At 39.5% G+C, this 20,135-nt stretch overlaps 1 protein-coding gene across 2 annotated transcripts in view; it reads left to right on the plus strand.

The window, feature by feature from the left end:
* The window catches only part of AGL (amylo-alpha-1, 6-glucosidase, 4-alpha-glucanotransferase), a 79,509-nt gene that overhangs the window by 42,120 nt on the left and 17,254 nt on the right, over nt 1-20,135 (plus strand). For both annotated transcript variants that reach the window (XM_056139097.1, XM_056139098.1), the window contains exons 17-26: nt 1,198-1,348; nt 3,599-3,723; nt 3,809-3,921; nt 4,021-4,155; nt 7,204-7,334; nt 9,589-9,725; nt 9,975-10,108; nt 11,193-11,368; nt 15,302-15,404; nt 18,732-18,957. In XM_056139097.1, the coding sequence (XP_055995072.1) occupies nt 1,198-1,348; nt 3,599-3,723; nt 3,809-3,921; nt 4,021-4,155; nt 7,204-7,334; nt 9,589-9,725; nt 9,975-10,108; nt 11,193-11,368; nt 15,302-15,404; nt 18,732-18,957 (1,431 nt within the window). The remainder of the gene's footprint in view (nt 1-1,197; nt 1,349-3,598; nt 3,724-3,808; nt 3,922-4,020; nt 4,156-7,203; nt 7,335-9,588; nt 9,726-9,974; nt 10,109-11,192; nt 11,369-15,301; nt 15,405-18,731; nt 18,958-20,135) is intronic.

Consider the following 20,135-nt stretch of genomic DNA (forward strand, 5'->3'; position numbering starts at 1 on the left):
TATTTAATATGCCAAAAACAGTAACAACAAATCTCATTTTGTGTTCCTGGAGCAAGCAGACAGGGACGAATGGAGATGTTACTGGAGCCCACTCAAGCAAATCAATAAACAACAGGACGACAGTGCTACAGTGCTACAATGCATTTGTTTATCTTTGCTTCCACTTGTTTGATTAGTGGTGGTTCATCTTTTTTTTATGTAGGAGTACTGCAATTTATTTAGCCACTGATTAGACTGATTGAATTGTGCATGAACTCCACCTTACTTTTTTTTCCATTTTTTATAATCTTATTTATTGAATCACCATGAGAGTAGTTACAAAGCTTTCGGGTTTAAGTCTCGGTCATACCGTGAAAGTGGTGTTTCATCTTTAAAGTTGCCTTTAACTCCAGTGTCATGGAGGGTTCTGTCTACATTTTCCTTCATTACCTTATGGATATGGTGTACTTGATATGCCAAAAACAGTAACAATGATGGTCCTAATTTCTCTAACCCGGAAAGAGCCCCCAGTATGCCATTGGGCTACACTAGCATGTGACAGGGACAAATGGAGACATCACTGGCGCCCGCTCGAGAAAATCGATGAACAATAGGTCTTTAATTATATTTGAGGTCTTTAATTATATTTAATTATATTTGATATTGAGATTTTTAATTAATTTTGGTCTGACTTTTGTGCCTGGCATTAGACAGAGGTCTGAGTTCATTTTTTTTTTGCATGTAGCTGTCCAATTCTCCCGGCACCACTTATTGAAGAGACTTTCCTTGCTCAACCTCACATTTTCTTCTCATTTTTCTTTTTCCTTTTTTTTTTTTTGGCTTTTTTGGGTCACACCCAGTGATGCTCAGGAGTTACTCCTGGCTCTGCTCTCAGGAATTACTCCTGGTGGTGCTTGGGGGAACATATGAGGGATTGAACTCGGGTCATATTCAGTTTCTTTCTTTTTTTTTCCTTTTCGGGTCACACTCGGCGATGCACAGGAGTTACTCCTGGTTCATGCACTCAGGAATTATTCCTGGCGGTGCTCAGGTGACCGTATGGGATGCTGGGAATTGAACCTAGGTCAGCTGCGTGCAAGGCAAATGCCCTACCCGCTGTGCTATTGCTCCAGCCCCTCAGTTTCTTTTTATAGTTCAATTTTAGAGTAAATATTTGCAGTTTAAGCACTGACCTTTCTTTCTTTTTCTGCTTCTCAGGTTTTTGTGGATCAGGTTGATGAAGACATAGTAGCAGTAACAAGACATTCACCTAGTAGCCATCAGTCTGTTGTGGCTGTGTCTAGAACTGCTTTCAGGAATCCCAAAACTTCATTTTACAGCAAGGAAGTTCCTCAAATGTACATCCCTGGTAATTCAATTTAAAAATTATTGCTGAGGGGCCAAAGTAATAGTATTGTGGTTAAAGCACTTGCCTTGCATACAGCTGACATGGATTCAGTCCCCTGCACTCCATTTGGTTACCTAAGTCGACCAGGAGTGATCCCTGAGCACACCGTCAGGAGTAAGCCCTGAGTACCACTGGTTGTGTTCCAAAAATAAAAGATTATTACTGTGATTATAATATATTGCTCTATTAAACTTTGTCACAGTAGACTATTGTATATCATCTGTAATAATAAATTGTAAGTGCAGATGTAGTTAAGAAGAGAACTAACAATTTGGGGTGACGTTTTTTTAAACCAATGGAACAAACCCTGGACATAAATATTCTAAATGTCAACATTTTCCCCTACTCCTCTCCCCTCTGTTGACATATGTTATTGTGATGACATGGGACTTTTCATAAACACTTGGTTGTGTGCTCACACATTTGGTTTTGGTGCTTGCCATAACCACAGTGCTCACTATGATTCACACTCCTTCAATTGAGGGCTGGAGAGATAGAACGGGGGTAAGTCGATAAGTCACTTATTTTGCAAGTAGTCCACCTAGTAGATCCGCTCGCACTCCATGTGTTTCCCAAGCACCACCAGCAGTGGTGAGCACAGGAGTAAGTCCTGAGCACAGCCAGGTGTAGCATAAAAACAAAGCAAACAAAAAAAAATTGGTGTTATCTGGTGAAGGGAAGGTGGCACTGGTGGTGGGACTGGTGTTGAAATGGCATTTGCCTAAAACTCAACTATCAATAACTTTGTAAATTACAGTTCTTTAAAATAAAGATAAAAAGATAAAGATAAAGGCCCTCCCGTTGATCGTCGATTTGCTTGAGCAGGCCCAGTAACGTCTCCATTGGAGACTGTTGTTACTGTGTCTGGCATATCGAATACATCATGGGGAGCTTGCCAGGCTCTGCCGTGCGGGCGAGATACTCTCGGTAGCTTGTCGGGCTCTCCGAGAGGGGCGGAGGAATCGAACTCGGGTCGGCCATGTTGGCCGCTTGTAAGGCAAACACCCTACCGCTGTGCTATCGCTCCAGCCCCATAATTAAAAAATTAAAATAAAAATTATTTTAAATTAAAAAATAAAAAAAACTCATCACAAGAGATAAAAAGGTGTTGTTCAGGGAAACAACATATATGTAGTAAAAGAGACCAGAGGAAGCCCAGAAATACAGTTTAGGAGTTAAAGCAATGCTTGCCTTGCACATGACTGACCCTGGTTTGAGCCCCTGCAGCACATATGGTCCCTCAAGTACCACCAGCCGTGCTCCCTAAGCATATAGCCAGGAGTAAGTACTAAGCACATCCAGGTATGGCACAAAGATAGATAGATAGATAGATAGATAGATAGATAGATAGATAGATAGACAGACAGACTAGCTGGTAATTACCTCTGAAAGGAAAGCAAGAGTATACAGAAACTCCAGTTGTATTTGTAACTTTTTAAATCCTTTTAAATCTGAGTATTAGAATTTATTTGGTGATTTCTTTCTTTCAGAATTTCTGATACTTTGCGTTTCTAAAGTAAAAGTCAAGTGATTTACTTATTCTCTGTTCAAAATTAGGAGGATTATGTATTGTTTACTCAAGCTTAGCCATTTTATTACTTGATTAGATATCTCCTCAAATAAATCTTTATTTATTAGGTTTTGATTTTAAAAAGAAAAAAGAAAAGAAAAACTGGGACTGGAGCGATAGCACAGCGGGTAGGGCGTTTGCCTTGCATGCGGCCAACCCGGGATCAATTTCCAGCATCCCATATGATCCTCCGAGCACCACCAGGAGTAATTCCTGAGTGTATGAGCCAGGAATAACCCCTGAGCATTGCTGTGTGTGACCCAAAAAGAAAAAAAAAAGAAAAAGAAAACCTTTGTCTGAAAAATGTATGTCTTAGAATCCTGTTTTCAGATTATTTTGGTTTGGAGTCTTTGTTTGTTTGGTTTGGGGACACAGACTGCAGTGTGCAGGACTTCCTCCGGGCTCTGCATTCAGGGATCACTCCTGGCTCAGAGAATCACGTGGGATGCAAGGAATCAAACAGGGGTCAGACACATGCAAGACATGCGCCCTACCTGCTGTATATCTCTGCAACTCCAGTTTTGCATTTTTAATTGATATTTTGTATTCAAACTTATGCTTAATGATTTAAAACCTCTTCATCAATGCCTAATTTTGGAGGGTTTATAGTAAATTGTGTGCAAAATTGTACGTATTCCCAGGCAAAATTGAAGAAGTAGTTCTTGAAGCTCGAACTGTTGAGAGAAACACAAAACTGTATAGAAAGGATGAGAGTTCAATCAATGGAATGCCAAATCTCACAGTCGAAATTAGAGAACATATCCAGGTATGTGGGATTCTCTTCTTCCTGCTATGTTGAACATTTTAAGGAATTAGAATTATTTTTGAGTGGTTTTGTATTTTTTCCGAAGCTTAATGAAAGTAAAATTGTGAAACAAGCTGGGGTTGCTGCAAAAGGACCCAATGAATACATCCAAGAAATAGAATTTGAAAACTTGTCTCCAGGAAGTGTTATCATCTTCAGGTATGCTCTGACTGTTGATGTAGATTAAAGTAAGTCAAATAACCTGTCTATTTCAAACAAATTACTTCTAAAAATTTTTTTCTTCATTAATGTTTTCAGAGTTAGTCTTGATCCACATGCACAAGTTGCTGTTGGAATTCTTCGAAATCATCTGACTCAATTTAGTCCTCATTTTAAATCTGGGAGCCTTGCTGTAGAGAACCTCGATCCTATATTAAAAATTCCGTTTGCTTCGTGAGTATTATTTATTGTATATACTTGCCACTTTAATAACTGATATGTTACACTGTTCAGGTTTAAGTAGTTTTATGGCTCCTGCACATGCTATGTGCTATTTAAGAACCAGCAGTAAGAAGCGAAGCTATTAACATTGTGCCCTACTGCTTAATGACTAGCTCATGTATTTACGTGTATACTGTCCCATTCAAGTACTCTCTCTGTGAATATATACATGCATGCATCTACACACATGTATATACATACGTGCATACAATTTTTCTTAACTATCAATTTAGAAACAATTTAATTATTTAATTAGAAACTGAATTGCATGCATAATACCTTATTTTGTCCTTTGTGGACATGGGTAAGAGGGGGCAGTTCTGGTTATACTCAGGTAACACTCGTGGTTTTGTGCTCAGATATGGCTCCTGATGCTATTCAGGGATTACTCCAATTCTGTACTCAAGGATTACTACTGGCAAGTTCAGGGGACCATATGCGAGGCCGGGGATTTGAACCAGTCAGTGGTGTGCACAGCAAGCCCCTTACCTGCTGTACTCTCTGACTTATCATTCTTGAATACCAACATACAATCCTATATTATAGTTACATTCCTATATTATAGTTACATTATAATATATTTAATATTGGTCCTTTGTCTTTGGACACTTAGATTGCTTCCTGATCTCTGTACTGTATGTCTTAATGCATTCCTGTTTTCCTGTTTGTATACATTGTTACTAGCTGGTACCACATAGTACTGAAGAATACTGTGAAATTTAGAGTTGTGTTTAATGCCAGTACAGCACTGTCAAGTGTGGAATTTTTCCTTTCTTTTTCTTTTTCTTTTTTTGGGGGAGAAGGGTGGTGGTTCTGGGTCACACTCAAGAGTGCTAAGGCTATGTGCTTAGAAGTGATCCCTGGCAATGAACTGTTCAGGGATCATATGTCATGCTGGATATTCAAACTAAGCTGTTCTGCATGCAAAGTAAGCATATTACCTCCTGTGCAAACTCTCCAGTCCCTGCCAAGGTGATGTTTGACAAATCATTTAGACATTCATTGTCTGTTTCCTCACTTGGAAAAACAGAACTTCTAATAGTACAATTTCTTATATTTTGTAAGAATTAAAAAAAACAAGCTAACTAATTCCTACCATAGTAATTTAATGTATGGCACATAATAAGATTCAGTGTATATTTTCTATCATGAATACTAGGGTAAATTTCCAGAGATAGAGTTTTTGTAATAACTATTTCTATGTTCGTCGATTTCAAGCTTTTAATATTGCTAACTCCTTTTTCAGAAAGATTATCGTATTATTTTCAACCATACATCCTTACCAAATTTATATATTATTATAATGTAATGTATCAATTACAAGAGTATAAAGTATGAAACCTGGCTACTTGGGTTTGAGTCTTAGCCTGTACAACCTTGGCTAAGTGCCTCTCTATTAGAGCTGTGAGAATTAATTACTTAAAAAATTTAGAAACAGTGATTGACACAGTAATGTTTAACCAGGTAAATAACAATGCAGTCTCAGAGGGGAAAAGAACAGAAGTACAAAGGCAAGAGTACTGTAGTACTTCTCTGATTGTTTATTGTGACTTTTGTCAATTCCTTTATTAGTCCTTTGGTAATATTTTAAGATAATATGTCTCATAGAAGAATATGCAAAGGAGGTTTAAAAACTATGCCCAGACTAGAAAGGTTAAAAGAAAACAAATATGAGAACAGGGTTATAACTCAATAGTACTGCATCACCTTTCTGCCTTTTTGTGTGAGGTCTAGGTTTAATCCTAGGAAAGTGGGGACACACACACACACACACACACACACACACACACACACACACACACAGTAGGATAAAGGATCTAAGGAATCCAAAGACTTTTGTTTGTTTGTTTTTGACTTTGGAACCTTCCCACATGGTACTGAGGGCTACCCCTGTCTGAGTTAGCAGGTCATATCTCTCAGTATTTGAGGGAGGAGGGGGGAGAGGCTAGAAGACTCTGGAAACCAAACCTGGACCTCCTGCATGCAAAGCATGTGCTCAGTCCATTAGGCTCTCTCTCTCTCTCTCTCTCTCTCTCTCTCTTTCTCTCTCTTTCTCTCTCTCACTCCCATTCTCCCATTCTCTCCCTCCCTCTCTCTCTTTCTCTCTCCTTTCTCTCTCCCTCTCTCTCTCCCTTTCTCTCTGTCTCTCCATTCCCATCTCTCTCTCCCTCCCCCTCTCTCTTTCTCTCTCCCTCTCTCTCTTTCTCTCTGTCTCTCCATTCCCCCCCCCTCGCTCGCGTGCTCTCTCTCTCTATTCCCAACTCCCCCCCACCCAAACTTTCAAGGATAAAATTTGGCTCCATTTGATTTTTTGCTTTTAGAGAATTTATAGCATATCTTATCCTTTGTTACTTACAGTGTATGTATACTACTTATGTAGCACTGTCCCCCCCCCCCCCTTGTTCATCGATTTGCTCGAGTGGGCACCAGTAACATCTCCATTATGAGACATGTTGTTACTGTTTTTGGCATATTGAATACGCCATGGGGAACTTGCCAGGCTCTGCCGTGTGGGTGGGATACTCTCAGTAGCTTGCTGGCTCTCTGAGAGAGATGGAGGAATTGAACCCGGGTTGGCCATGTACAGGGCAAACGCCCTACCTGCTGTGCTATTGCTCCAGCCCACTGCTTATATAATATATATTTGATATTATATATATACATATACACACAAAAAATAAGATATTGGGAGACTGGGTTTTTAAAATATACATTGCTGGAACCAGAGAAATAGTTCAGGAGCTGAAACCCTTGCCTTGCATGGGGCCAACTCCAGTTCATTCCTAGCACCAAATATGGTCCCTGAACACTGCTGGGAGTGATCCCTGAGAATAGAGCCAGAAGTAAGCCTTGAGTACCACCAGGTATGCCCCCCAAAATAATAAACAGATACATATATACATGGCTAAGATATTCTGTGCTCATATTCTGATTTTTTTGTCTTGATTGTTACTGATAAATTTTCAATGTATTTATGAATTGTATTTTTCTAATTCTTAGTATTGCCTCTAAGTTAACTTTGGCTGAGGTGAACCAGGTACTTTACCGATGTGAATCAGAGGAACAGGAAGATGGAGGAGGATGCTATAACATACCAAACTGGTCATCACTTAAATATGCAGGTCTCCAAGGTAGGAAAATATAAATATAATGAAGCTTTCTGGTGTTTTACTAGGGTCATATGTTGTTTTCTTTATAGAACTAGAACTGTAGATTTGTATTTTATTTTATTTGGTAATGGTTTGGAGTTTTTTCTGTTGTGTTAAAATGGAAAGGAAATCCATATGGGGTATCCCTGGGATCTGGGAGAGGCATGCAGTCATGCCCAGCAGGTAGGCGCTGGAGGTGGCGGGGGGGGGGGGGGGGGGCGGTTGGGAAGGGTCCTAGAGTTACCCACGTCATTTACCCCTGAGCCGCAACCTTAGCCCAATAGAAGTATCTTAAAGTTGGAAATTATTTGATTAGTAATAACAAATTTCATTTTTCATCAGACTAGCAGGATCTGCTGCATAAACATAGGAGTTCTAATACTTCTACTTGAATATTTGTTGAGGATATACCTATATACTTCACTTTTAAACTGTTTGGGTCCCAGTATTTCCTTCATATTTCAAACATTCTTTTAGAAGAAGAAACTTTGGTACATCTACACAGTGGAATACTTTGTAGCTGTTAGAAAAGATGAAGTCATGAAATTTACATACAAGTGGTACTACATGGAAAGTATCATGCTAAGTAAAATGAGTCAGAAAGAGAGGGACAGACATAGAAAGGTTGGATTCATCTGGGGAACATAAAGTAACAAAATAGGAGACTAACACCCAAGAATAGCCAAGATAAGTACCAGGAGGTTTACTCCATGGCGTGGAGGCCAGCCGCACATGCTAGGGGAAAAGGCAGCTCAGATAGAGATATAAATATAAATAAAGGGTGTTGGGAGGATCCGCCCAAGATGGGAGATGCATGCTGAAAGTAGACTCTAGACCGAACATGATTGCCACTCAATTCCCCTCTTGCCAACCACAGTACCCCAAAGGAGAGAGAGAACAAAAGGGAATGACCTGCCACAGAGGCAGGGTAGGATTGGGGGAAAGGGGATGGGAGGGATACTGGGATTAGTGGTGGTGGAGAATGGGCACTGGTGGAGGGATGGATACTCAATCATTGTATAACTGAAACCCAAGCACAAAAATTTGTAAGTCTACAACTGTACCTCATGGTGTTTCACTAATAAAAAATTTTTTAAAAAGAGGTGACACCTAATGGATTAATATACTTACATGTTATACAATATTTAAAAAATATCAGACATTCTTTTTAAAGTTAATTTTACTCATACTTTCTTCACAGATGTTCCTTTTTTTCCAGGCACAAAATAATTTGTTTATATTGCGTGATACAACAAAATTCTAATGGAATTATAAAAATAAAAATAAGTTTTTAGTAAAAGAAACTTTGTGAAAGTTGTTAAATCTCACCATGGGGTCATTAAGTGATTGTGAGGGTTTACTAAGCTCTTTGTTGCTAGTTGAGGCTTCTGTATTATTGTTTTTGTTTATTGAGCTTAGTTAGCTTCTGTGCCATCTAATTTGGTGTGTTCCTACTGATATGTCAGTGTTGTGGAATTTGGAGATGTTACATGGCCACACATGAAGCCGCACACTCTGGGAATTTCAGCATCTGTAGAACTGGGTGGATGAGTTCACATGGCTGCAGCTGTGATATGTGGTTGTCACTGCTGGGGCCTGCAGAAGTTGGGAGAAATGGAGGCTGTCTGCCCTCACTCCAAGAACACCCCAGAAATTTCAGCCTAAAAGCTAGTGTACCTGAAATTTTTGTGGTTTGACTTCTCTGCAGAGATTAGTTGTACATTAGTGGAATTGGGCCATTGGCATGTTGGCGTCTGTGGGGTGTGGGTGTGGGTGCGACTGCTAGGACTTCAGCAGAGCAGGAACATACCCTCCCCCTCCCCAGGACACCCCCTCCATAGGTGTTCTTGCATTTTAAACACTTCTGTAATTCTATGAGAATCTGTCGGAATGTTAATTGTCTTTTCAGCATAAAAAGACAAGCATCACTTAGGCAGGGAAAACACTTGTTACCTTTGATTATTGTGACATTAATGTCCAAAGGAGTAAGGCCAGTCTCACAAGGTGGAATCCTGGAAAGTTCTGCCTAGCTCCTGTGGTAGTAGCTCCTACTCTCAGTTGACCTAAGTAACATGGCTCATTCATGGGAAGTGCTACTCACTGAGGATCATGTGATCCTTTGCAGGCAGCCCCAATATCTATTTAGCCCACATCAGTAGAGACTAGCAGTAGCCCAGACCAAGGGAACAAGTCGTCTCTACCAATAACATAACAGGATATCTTTCTAAACTTTCAGGATTAATATCTGTACTGGCAGACATAAGACCAAAGAATGATTTGGGCCATCCCTTTTGTGATAATTTGAGATCTGGAGACTGGATGATCGACTATGTTAGTGGCCGACTTCTCACGAGACCAGGCGCTATTGCTGAAGTAAGAAAAAAAAAACTATACTTTAATCCAAAAAAAAAAAAAGGATACAATAAGAACTGAGTTGCATGTGGTATTTGCAGTCTTTTCTAACATGGACCATTTTCCTCCCTTATCACTTTTTAATTCTAATAAATGGAAACCTGGTTGATAGATTGCTACGTGGTATCTTTGCTTGTTTGGATTTGCCTCTTATAATGCACCTAGCCTGTAAACACACCAAATTAACTTTTAAAATTATCTTTGTAACAGGTCGGTAAATGGTTGCAGGCTATGTTCTTCTACCTGAAGCAGATCCCACGTTATCTTATCCCATGTTACTTTGATGCTATATTAATTGGTGCATACACCACTCTTCTGGATATAGCATGGAGGCAGATGTCAAGGTATAACCAAAAAAGCTTGAATGAATAGGCATTTTTTTCAGAAACCATATGCAAAATCAGGCTATACACCCTTTGAAGACCAATACACAAGGTTTTGTCATAGATTCAGATGACTGAAAAACGTTTGAAAATGAACAGCAAATTAATTAACTGTCTTTGATCTGGTACATATTTTTTAGAGCTTAGTGAATTCTGTTCTATAACTAATGAAAACTATACTGATGAAAAATTTTAATTATTTTATATTTTATTGACTTACATTACTTTGTATAATATTTAAAATCACTGTCACTGTATCACTGTCCTCCCATTGTTCATCGATTTGCTCAAGCGGGCCCAGTAACATTGTGAGACTTGTTACTGTGCTTGGCATATCAAATCATCATGGGTAGCTTGCCAGGGCTCTCCGAGAGGGGTGGAGGAATCAAACTCGGCCATGTTGGCTTCGTGCAAGGCAAACGCCCTATCTGCTGTGCTATTGCTCCAGCCCAATATTTAGAATATACATATGTAATTTTTGTAATTATTCACTAAGACAAACATATTTTATCATCATGAATAAAACTTATCTTTAAAAATGAATTTCCCTAAAATGAAACTAGAGATCTGAATGTATCAGTGAGGAGACACTAAATTGATTTGGGCTTATTTGTGCAGAAAGAACAAAACATGAACCTCGTCATTTATTTTGTAACATGCCTTAGACTTAAAACCTGTTAGAATATTGAGTGAAATTAAAACAACTCTGAAAACTATCTAAATTGAAATTTTTTCAACAGACAGTAACACTATCACACATTTGTACAGTCTATTTGAAAAGAAACCAAGTAAAATAAAACTTCTAAAATATTTTAATCAATGGTTATGAAATTTTAATTATATACTTAATAAAGTTTGGAGATCTGCTTATTAAAAAACAGCATGCCTGTATGACATTACTGTATTGGAATCTGATAAAGGTATATCTCAAGTTACACCTTCTGACCACAGTTAAGGATTTTTAAAATATGTACTACAGTTTTTCTAATTGTTATTAGTGTAATTGCAATTGATAATATTTTAAGTGCTATTACTTTTGTTGCAGTTTTGTTCAGAATGGTTCTACTTTTGTGAAGCACCTTGCACTTGGTTCTATCCAAATGTGTGGTATAGGAAAATTCCCTTCTATGCCGCGTCTTTCTCCTTCACTTGTGGATATACCATATAGACTAAATGAGATCACAAAAGAGAAGGAGCAGTGTTGTGTGTCTCTAGCAGCAGGTAAGAAATTGTACAAAATGAAAATATGTGAGTATTTTTCAGAGGAAAACTTGCAGGGGAGGATTACTTTTTTTAAAAAAATGATGTTGTAATAGAAGTGGTAGTATAGGGGTACAGAAATTGAGGCATTTTGATCCACAGCACCCTGTATTGCCCTCTGAGTACCATGAGAACTGATCCCATGAGCATAGAGCTAGAAATAAGTCCTGAGCACTGCTGGGATGCCCAAAAACAAGTTTGATGTTACCCCAGTGTGAGTCCACAAAATTGTGTGGGCTGTGGGATATATGTGCGTCTATGGTGACAGAGAGCTGCCTTTCATCTTCCCCAGGCTTCCTTTCAGAAGGCTGTTAACCAAAAGGTCGGCGGTACAAGCCCACCCAGGGACTTAAGATGTGAGTTCATAAAATTGTGTGGGCTGTGTGATACAGCATTGCATCTGCATTAGGTGGCAAAGAGCCACCCCCCATCCTTGCCAGGCCTCCCTGGAAGAGAGACAGAGAGACAGGCGGGCAACCACAGCCTGATGGTGGAAATGGCCATTTATTGCAGAGCTACTAGCATACTTACAGAACATCTGAGGGGCGTTGAGGTATTAGACCTAGGTGTCATTGATCATTTACATAGATAAAACATCTGGAAATTTTCATAGATCATTTACATAGATAAAACTTAGGAAATTCTCTTGAGGAGATTAAGGCAAGGAGACATCCTGTCTACCAGGGACATCTACATTGCTTTTATCTTTCCCTCTAGTTGTATATGTTTTCAGTACTTGCAGTTGTTTGGATAAACACAGTAAGAGACGAAGATCCAAACAGTTCTCTGGGCTCTGAGATCAAGCAAGGCTTTTTAAATTTTATTTTATTGCTTTTTGGGTCACACCCAGTGATGCTCAGGGGTTACTCCTGGCTGTGCACTCAGGAATTACTCCTGGCGGTGCTCAGGGGACCATATGGGATACTGGGAATCGAACCCGGGTTGGGCACGTGCAAGGCAAACACCCTACCCGCTGTGCTATCACTCCAGCCCTGCAAACAAGGCTTACCATAAATCCCAGACTAAGTCTTCTCAGGCCAGTTCAGGTTGTCCTTCCCCATGGGGGTCCTGTCTCTTAAGTCGTAACAGCTTGCATCAAGACCATGCATTTATGCTTTCTAGACTGTCCCATTTCAATGCCAGGGTAGCTTTGCCACTCGCCCCGGGTCCATCCCAGTCCCATAGCGGAACCTCCCTTTTTGGGTGTTAGGACCTATAGCGACTGAAGCCTGAATCAAGTAATTATGACAAATGCCCAGGAGTAGATATATTTCAGAGTCAGTCAACTCCTAAATATTAGGAGTGTAGCATTGACGGTCTTTCTGTGTTTAACCAAAGAACATTGCTCTTTAATATAAAATAAAATATAAAAAGGCTATAGGGGAAATAGAAAAGCAGGTACTTTTCTGCTTTTCAGAAACGCTTACACAGCACTTCAAATTCAAAGCACTAGAAATACAAAGTTCAGTATTACCAGAAATTTTTAGCTTATAAGTAATCAAGACTTACTTGAGGAACTGTGACAATGAGAGGTAAAATACAAAGTAAAGGTTAAAGATAAACTTTAACTAATTTAGGGATGCTAGCAAGAGCATAGTAAGCTTCTCTGGGAGGAGGAAAAGGAGCAATTCACTGATGAAGCCAAAAACACTTAGGGTTACTATCCAACACCCCAGATTTTATATTACTGCTTAGTAAAATTTCATAGATATTTATGTAAAAAAACATGTTTACTATTTTAATTATTACTGCATCAGCAATTAGGGGTGTATATGTTTTTTGGACCGTTTCTCTTTTACAGTTCTTCATGTACTCTACTCTCAGACCACATTTATATTACTATCCTTCCTATAGCATTGTGTTACATTTTTTCCAATTTTTAAAAATTATCCCAACTTTGGAATTACCAAGATATCAAATAAAGGTTCTCTGTCAAACAAACACTGTCCTCCCGTTGCTCATCGATTTGCTCAAGCGGGCCCAGTAACGTCTCCATTGTGAGACTTCTTGTTACTGTGTTTGGCATATTAAATACATCACGGGTAGCTTGTCAGGCTCTCCGAGAAAGGTTCTCTACAAGTTACAATATTAAAAGCAAATATCAAACAACTTTTTGTTATTAGTGTAATTGCAATCAAATGCTATAAACTATATTTAACCCCATTTTCTGCAGATAGCTATAGAGCCTGAATTGAGTAATAAATCTAAGTAATAAAAAATAGACTAAGGACAGCTTTTGTTTTCTTCCTAATTTGAAGCTGTTTCTAGAAAGTACTTAGTATTTGAGGCCTCTGAAATTTAGAAATTTCAAAATAAACCAAAAAAATACATAAACTGCATGATGAAAATAATATCATCTGTGATTTCCTGTTCCCCTTAACTTCACATCCACTCAGACCTAAATAAATAAGATGGTGATCCAACAAGTTAGAAACTAACTTTTCATCTAGAATGATTAGACTTTTCTGAATGTTTCATTTCATAGTGTTTTAGAGTTTTATACTTCTATTTGATCTCCTTCTGGTACTTACCTTTCTGCTGTGAATCCATGCAGATACTCATAAAAAAACTAAAGTAGTAGTCAGGAGCTAGTAGGCATTTTGGGCGCACGCCTGGCATGCACCTGACCTGGGCTTGACCCCCACCACGTGGTCTCTTGAGCACATTACAGGGAACAGCCCTGGAGACCTGGGAGCATTATGGGGTGACTCCAAACCCAAAATGATAATGGTAATAGTAAGAATTAAAGCTAGGGTCTTTTCAAATATATCAATGGTATCTATTATTTTGAATATTTCTTTACATGTTAAAGGTTTTGTTTTTCTTTAAATCTTTTACTAATTTTTACTGAGATTTGGCAAGGCCAAATGAACTTGTCTGCGTGCCACCCGGAGCTTCAAGGTAAAAGGCTAGTCCTTGACTTCTGTATTGTTGTTAGCTGTGGGTCTACACTGAGCAGTACTGTGAGGAGGGCATTCCGGGGGACTCAAGTGGGACCCAGGGTCACACCTGGAGTGCAGGAGTAGAAAGGGGCTCTGTTGTGCCTGGGAGCAAAGCTGGGATCTTGCATCCATGAGGAATGTGTTCTACCACCTGAGCCATATCCCCATCCCTACTTTTTTAGGGTTTTTCAAAACATTTTTAGTTTTTAGGGGTTTTATTATTTTTAAAAATTCTTTTTGATTTTGAAGGAACCTCCAGGAGTGTTCAGCTTTTACTCCTGAATCTGTGCCCAGGAGTCACTTGTAGACAGTGCACAGGGTACCATGTGTGGTGCCAGGGATTGAGCTCAGGTCAGCTACATGTAAGGCAAGTGCCTTATCTGCTGTACTAAATTGTTGTCCCCTAGCTTTAGAGCACATAGTGAAATGAGTCAATAAAATGTGAGATCCACTAAGTATGAAACTACCTTTTCATCTGGAATGATTAAGTGACATCTCTGAACATAATTGTGTTTTAGATTTTTATACTACTATATAGATTTTATACTAATTAGAGTCTATAGATTATATACTATATATTATATAAAATTATATATAATATAAGGGCTGGAGCGATAGCACAGCGGGTATGGCGTTCGCCTTACAAGCGGCCAACATGGCCGACCCGAGTTCGATTCCTCCGCCCCTCTCGGAGAGCCCGGCAAGCTACCGAGAGTATTCGATATGCCAGACACAGTAACAACAAAGTCTCCAATGGAGACATTACTGGGCCCGCTCGAGCATATAAAATATTATTTACTATAATATATAATTATATATAATATAGCATAATATATTATAGTATATAATATAGATTATATACTAATTAGAGTCATTGCTATATAATAGAGATCATAAACTTGAGAATATTATTAAGATGATGAATAATGTTACTTTTTTTGTTTTTTGGTAGGCTTACCTCATTTTTCTTCTGGTCTTTTCCGCTGCTGGGGAAGGGACACTTTTATTGCACTTAGAGGCATACTGCTGATTACTGGACGCTACTTAGATGCCAGGTAGGAGAAACTTTAAATACTTTTGCAACTCATTACATGTCTGAATGAAACTCTTTAAACCTTCCTTCTTCTTCACCTGTTCTCAGTGTTTTGGGAGCTATGTTTTCCTTAGGCTGGAGCGATAGCACAGTGGTGGGGCGTTTGCCTTGCACATGGCCGGCCTGGCCAACCCGGGTTTGATTCCTCCGCCCCTCTCTGAGAGCCCAGCAAGCTACCAAGGGTATCTTGCCCGCACGGCAAAGCCAGGCAAGCTACCCGTGACGTATTCGATATGCCAAAACAGGGTACAAGTCTCACAAGAGATGTTACTGGGCCCACTTGAGCAAATTAATGAACAATGGGAGGACAGTACTACAGTGCTATAGTTTTCCTTAGATATCTTGTTGCATTTATATATTCATTTAATAGTATCAATGGAAATTTAAAAGCATCAGAGTTTTGCCAAGTTCTCTAGCATTTCAAGGTCACAAATGAAGTTATCTTCAGTATTTTCTGATTTATTTCAATGAAATAGAAAAGTATAACTACATACTGTTAGCATTATTCACTAAACGGTCAAATTTATATGGTCGCATTAAATATAAGAATTTAAATGGTAAAATTAGGTAAAATTTTAGTTCTACCACCTTTTATTCCACTACAATGAGGGTATTGCTGACTCTGGAAGTCACAGAAAAAAATGTATCATGTTTTTCTCTGTGTATTGACCTTTCAAGCTACAGTTTTATATTTTATAGATTTAAAATGAGGTTTTGTTCATTCAGAACAGCATGAATGAATTTAGCAGAGCTAGAAAAGATAAATTCTTCAGCGTTGCCATTCAAAGTGTTTAAGACACCAGCAACGTGACTGTTAACTGAGAGCTTGTTAGAAAAGCAAAACCTTGGGGAATCAGAATCTGGCACTAGTAGAGCAGGTAAGGCACTTACCTTGAATGTGGCCAGTCCGGGTTTGATTTCCCCAGCATCCTGTTTGCACCGCCAAGCCTGCCTTGACTGATTTCTGAGTGCAGAGCAAGGGTAACCCCTGAGCACTACCGGGTGTGACTCAAACACCCAAAACAAGGAAAAAAGAAATGCAGAATCTTGGGCAGAAGAGAATATTCTGGCTAGGAGACCAGAGGACATGAAGTGGGAACCAGGCACCACAAGATCCCCCAAGCACCACGGGAAGCAAACCCCTCCTCCAGCACTGCAAAGTGCTGCCCTCGCCCCCCAAAAAGGACAAAATTTGGTGCCTTTAAACGTTAGGTTTTCTTAAATCCAAACCCTGTGGTAAGGAAGACAGAGTTAGCAAAAGGAAATAATCTGTTTTCACAATGGCTCAAAAGTTCGAGTGCACAGCTCTATAAGGTAAAACTTTCATGGGACAGGAAAAAAGCACCATTTACTGGTTTACTGTTTTGACATCAGAAAAATAACTGAAAATTTCCTCTTCAGATGACAAAATGTATGTTTTGGGGCTGAAGCGATAGTACAACGGGTAAGGCATTTGCCTTGCACAAGGCCGACCGGGGTTCAATCCCCAGCATCCCATATGGTCCCCTCCACTCAGGAGTAATTCCTGAATGCAGAGCCAGGAGTAACCCCTGACATTGCCAGGTGTTACCCAAAAAGAAAAATAAATATATAAATTTTTTTTTAAATAAACGAACATGCTTGTGTCATTCACATCCTTTTGCCTAGAATTTAGCCATCTGACCTTAAGCAGCTCTTCAGTTATTTAGGAAATGTAGGACGTCATTTTGGTGCCTGCCTGGCTGTCTCTTCTGCTTCTTTCTGCACATGTATTCATGGACTGGGACTTTTTATACAACCTTCAAATATAGAATTTTTTTTCTAGATGGTTAGGTGTGCTAGCACTCTGACCTTTTATTTTATTTGAAGTTTCACTGGCCATAATAGTACTTCTACACTGTAGAAAATAAAACATTTCGCATTACCCTATTAAGAAATGGGTATTAAACTGAGACATAGAATTTATAAATTTGTCAGTGATTTATCCAAAGCACTGAGGCCTTAATTTCTTTAATCACTTTTTCAAGGTCATACAGATTGCAAAACAAGAAATTAAACCTTTATTTTAATTTCTTGGTTTCATGTTTCTTTTAGGATTCCAAGCTATCTATAAATTACATTGTCATTTGGTATATGACAGAATAATGCTTTAAAAATTAAAGTATCCTTTTTCAGTTTTTAAAAGGAAATCATATTTTTGAACTAAGAGACAGGACAAACTAAGAGGTGTGAGGTGCTTCCCTTGCACATGGCTGACACCAGTTTGATTTCTGGCACCCTATATGGTCCTCTGAGCACCACTAGGAATGATCCCTGAGCTCAGAGCCAAGAATAATCCCTCCTTGAGCACTGCTGGGTTTGCCAAAAAAAAAAAGTAGAAGAAAAAGAATTATGTTTCTAAGATCAGCTTTTACCTATTTCTTTTCTTAAATGATTAGTTTCTTCTTAGCACCCACCTAAAATAATTCATGTTTTTAGTTACTTAGAGCTTAAAATATCAGAGATTTCAAAACTAGAATCTAGAGCTATGAGGGACTTAAAAAAAATTACAGGATACAATCCTTGTTGGAAAAAAAAATCACAGAGAGTAAATCATACCACTTGCTTTAAAAAATGCAGAGGATAGGGGCTGGAGAGATAGCACAGCCGTAGGGCGTTTGCCTTGCATGCAGCCAACATGGCTGACATAGGTTCAATTCCCAGCATCCCATGTGGTCCCCCCGAGCACCGCCAGGAGCAATTCCTGAGTGCATGAGCCAGGAGTAACCCCTGAGCCTCGCAGGGTGTGACCCAAAAAACAAAAAAACAAAAAAAAAATGCAGAGGATAGAATCAAGGATTCTTTGTTTAATTGAATCGCTATGAGCTACACAGTTACAGGGTTGTTCATGATTCGGTTTCAGGCTTACAATGTTCCAGTACCCTTCCCTTTACCAGCGTACATTTTCAACTACCAGCATCCCTAGTTTCTGCCCTCCCTGCTATCCTCTCCCCCATCATCCCAACCTCCCTCTATGGCAGGCACTCTCCTCCTCCTCCTCCTCCTCCTCCTCCTCCTCCTCCTCCTCCACCTCCTCCTCCTCCTCCTCCTCCTCCTCCTCCTCCTCCTTTTGCAAGGTACTGAGGTTATCATGTATAAGGGATTCTAACTTTTAATTCAGTGCTTGTTCTATAATTCACAAAAACTTTCTATGGAAACAATTAAAAATAAGGATAAAAAATGTTTCTGAAATTTTAAAAGTACCTTTTTTGTTGACAATTTTTCAACGTTTGTTTTCCTGTCAATGATATGCCTGACTCTGTTGTTGCAGGAATATTATTTTAGCATTTGCTGCTACCCTGAGACATGGTCTCATTCCCAATCTCCTGGGTGAAGGAACTTGTGCCAGATACAATTGCCGGGATGCCGTATGGTGGTGGCTGCAGTGTATTCAGGATTACTGTAAAATGGCTCCAAATGGCCTAGATATCCTCCAGTGTCCCGTGTCCAGAATGTACCCTACAGATGATTCTGTTCCTCTGCCTCCTGGCACACTGGTAAAGACTATTTCTTAAAATTAACTTTTTCTTAGAAAATAACCTTTGGTTTCTAATATCCCGGTACATGAAAGTAGAGCCCGGGGATGGCTCTTAGGACTGGAGCATGTGCCCAAGTTAGTCCCCAGCACCGCCAAGTGGAATCTGGAGACCCCTGAGCACTACACAATGTGCTCCTGGTGACTCAGCATCACACACTCAGGCCCAAGTAATGAACCTTTGAACTGGGTTGGCCTGGGTCATCGGGAGTGGCCTGGATCCCCTGAACATTGCTTGGGAGCCCCTATTCCCCCAAACCATTTAATTAAAAGTCCAAATCTTAAGAATTCTGCACATATTAATTTTATTTCACATCTTTTGATACTGTGAATAATTGGAGACATAAGATTTGTTTCTTTCTGGGGCCACAGCAATAGTGCAATGGGTAAGACACTTGTCTTACACGCGGCCAACCCACATTTGTTGATTGGTACCCCCATATGGTTCCCTGATTCCTCCAGGAGTAATTCATGTGTACAGATCCAGGAATAAGTCTTGAGCACTGCCACATGTGGCCCCAAAACAAACAAACGTTAAATACTTGCTCCTTTCTTAGAAAGCTAGCAATCTGGTAGAAGTAGATAATATGAATATTATGTTCTTTAATAATGTTATTACCAAAAGAGGAATACGGGAAATAATATATAATTTCAGAAAAGGGAGAGAGATGTAGTGTCTTGGGAAAGATTTCAGGAAGTACTAAAATTTCACCTAAACTGAACCTCCAAAGGTGAGTCGGATATCATCAGGGATGAGGGAATATATCAAAAATAAAAAATAATGGGCCAGAGCAATAGTACAGTGGGTAGGATGTTTGCTTTGCACACAGCTGACCTGGGTTCAATCCCCGACATATCAAATGGTCCCCCCAGCACCAGAACCAGGAGTAACCCCTCAGCATTGTTGGCTGTGAGCCAAAAAGAAATAAATAATGATATAACACAGGGTAGGTTGAAGCATAGTTTAGGATGCACTGCCCAGTCCCACCTGACTTGCACTGTGGGGCAACCGCAGAGCAGTCTGAGACTGGAAAGGGGGAGCCCGGGTGTGAAAAAGCCTTGACATCTTGAATTTATCTTATGAATGGTGCACGGTAAATAAACATCTGAGTGTTTTTCTCCACTCAAAAATACACAATA

The sequence above is a fragment of the Sorex fumeus genome, unplaced genomic scaffold (genome assembly GCF_029834395.1).
Source record: "Sorex fumeus unplaced genomic scaffold, SorFum_2.1 ptg000131l, whole genome shotgun sequence".
Classification (NCBI taxonomy): domain Eukaryota; kingdom Metazoa; phylum Chordata; class Mammalia; order Eulipotyphla; family Soricidae; genus Sorex; species Sorex fumeus.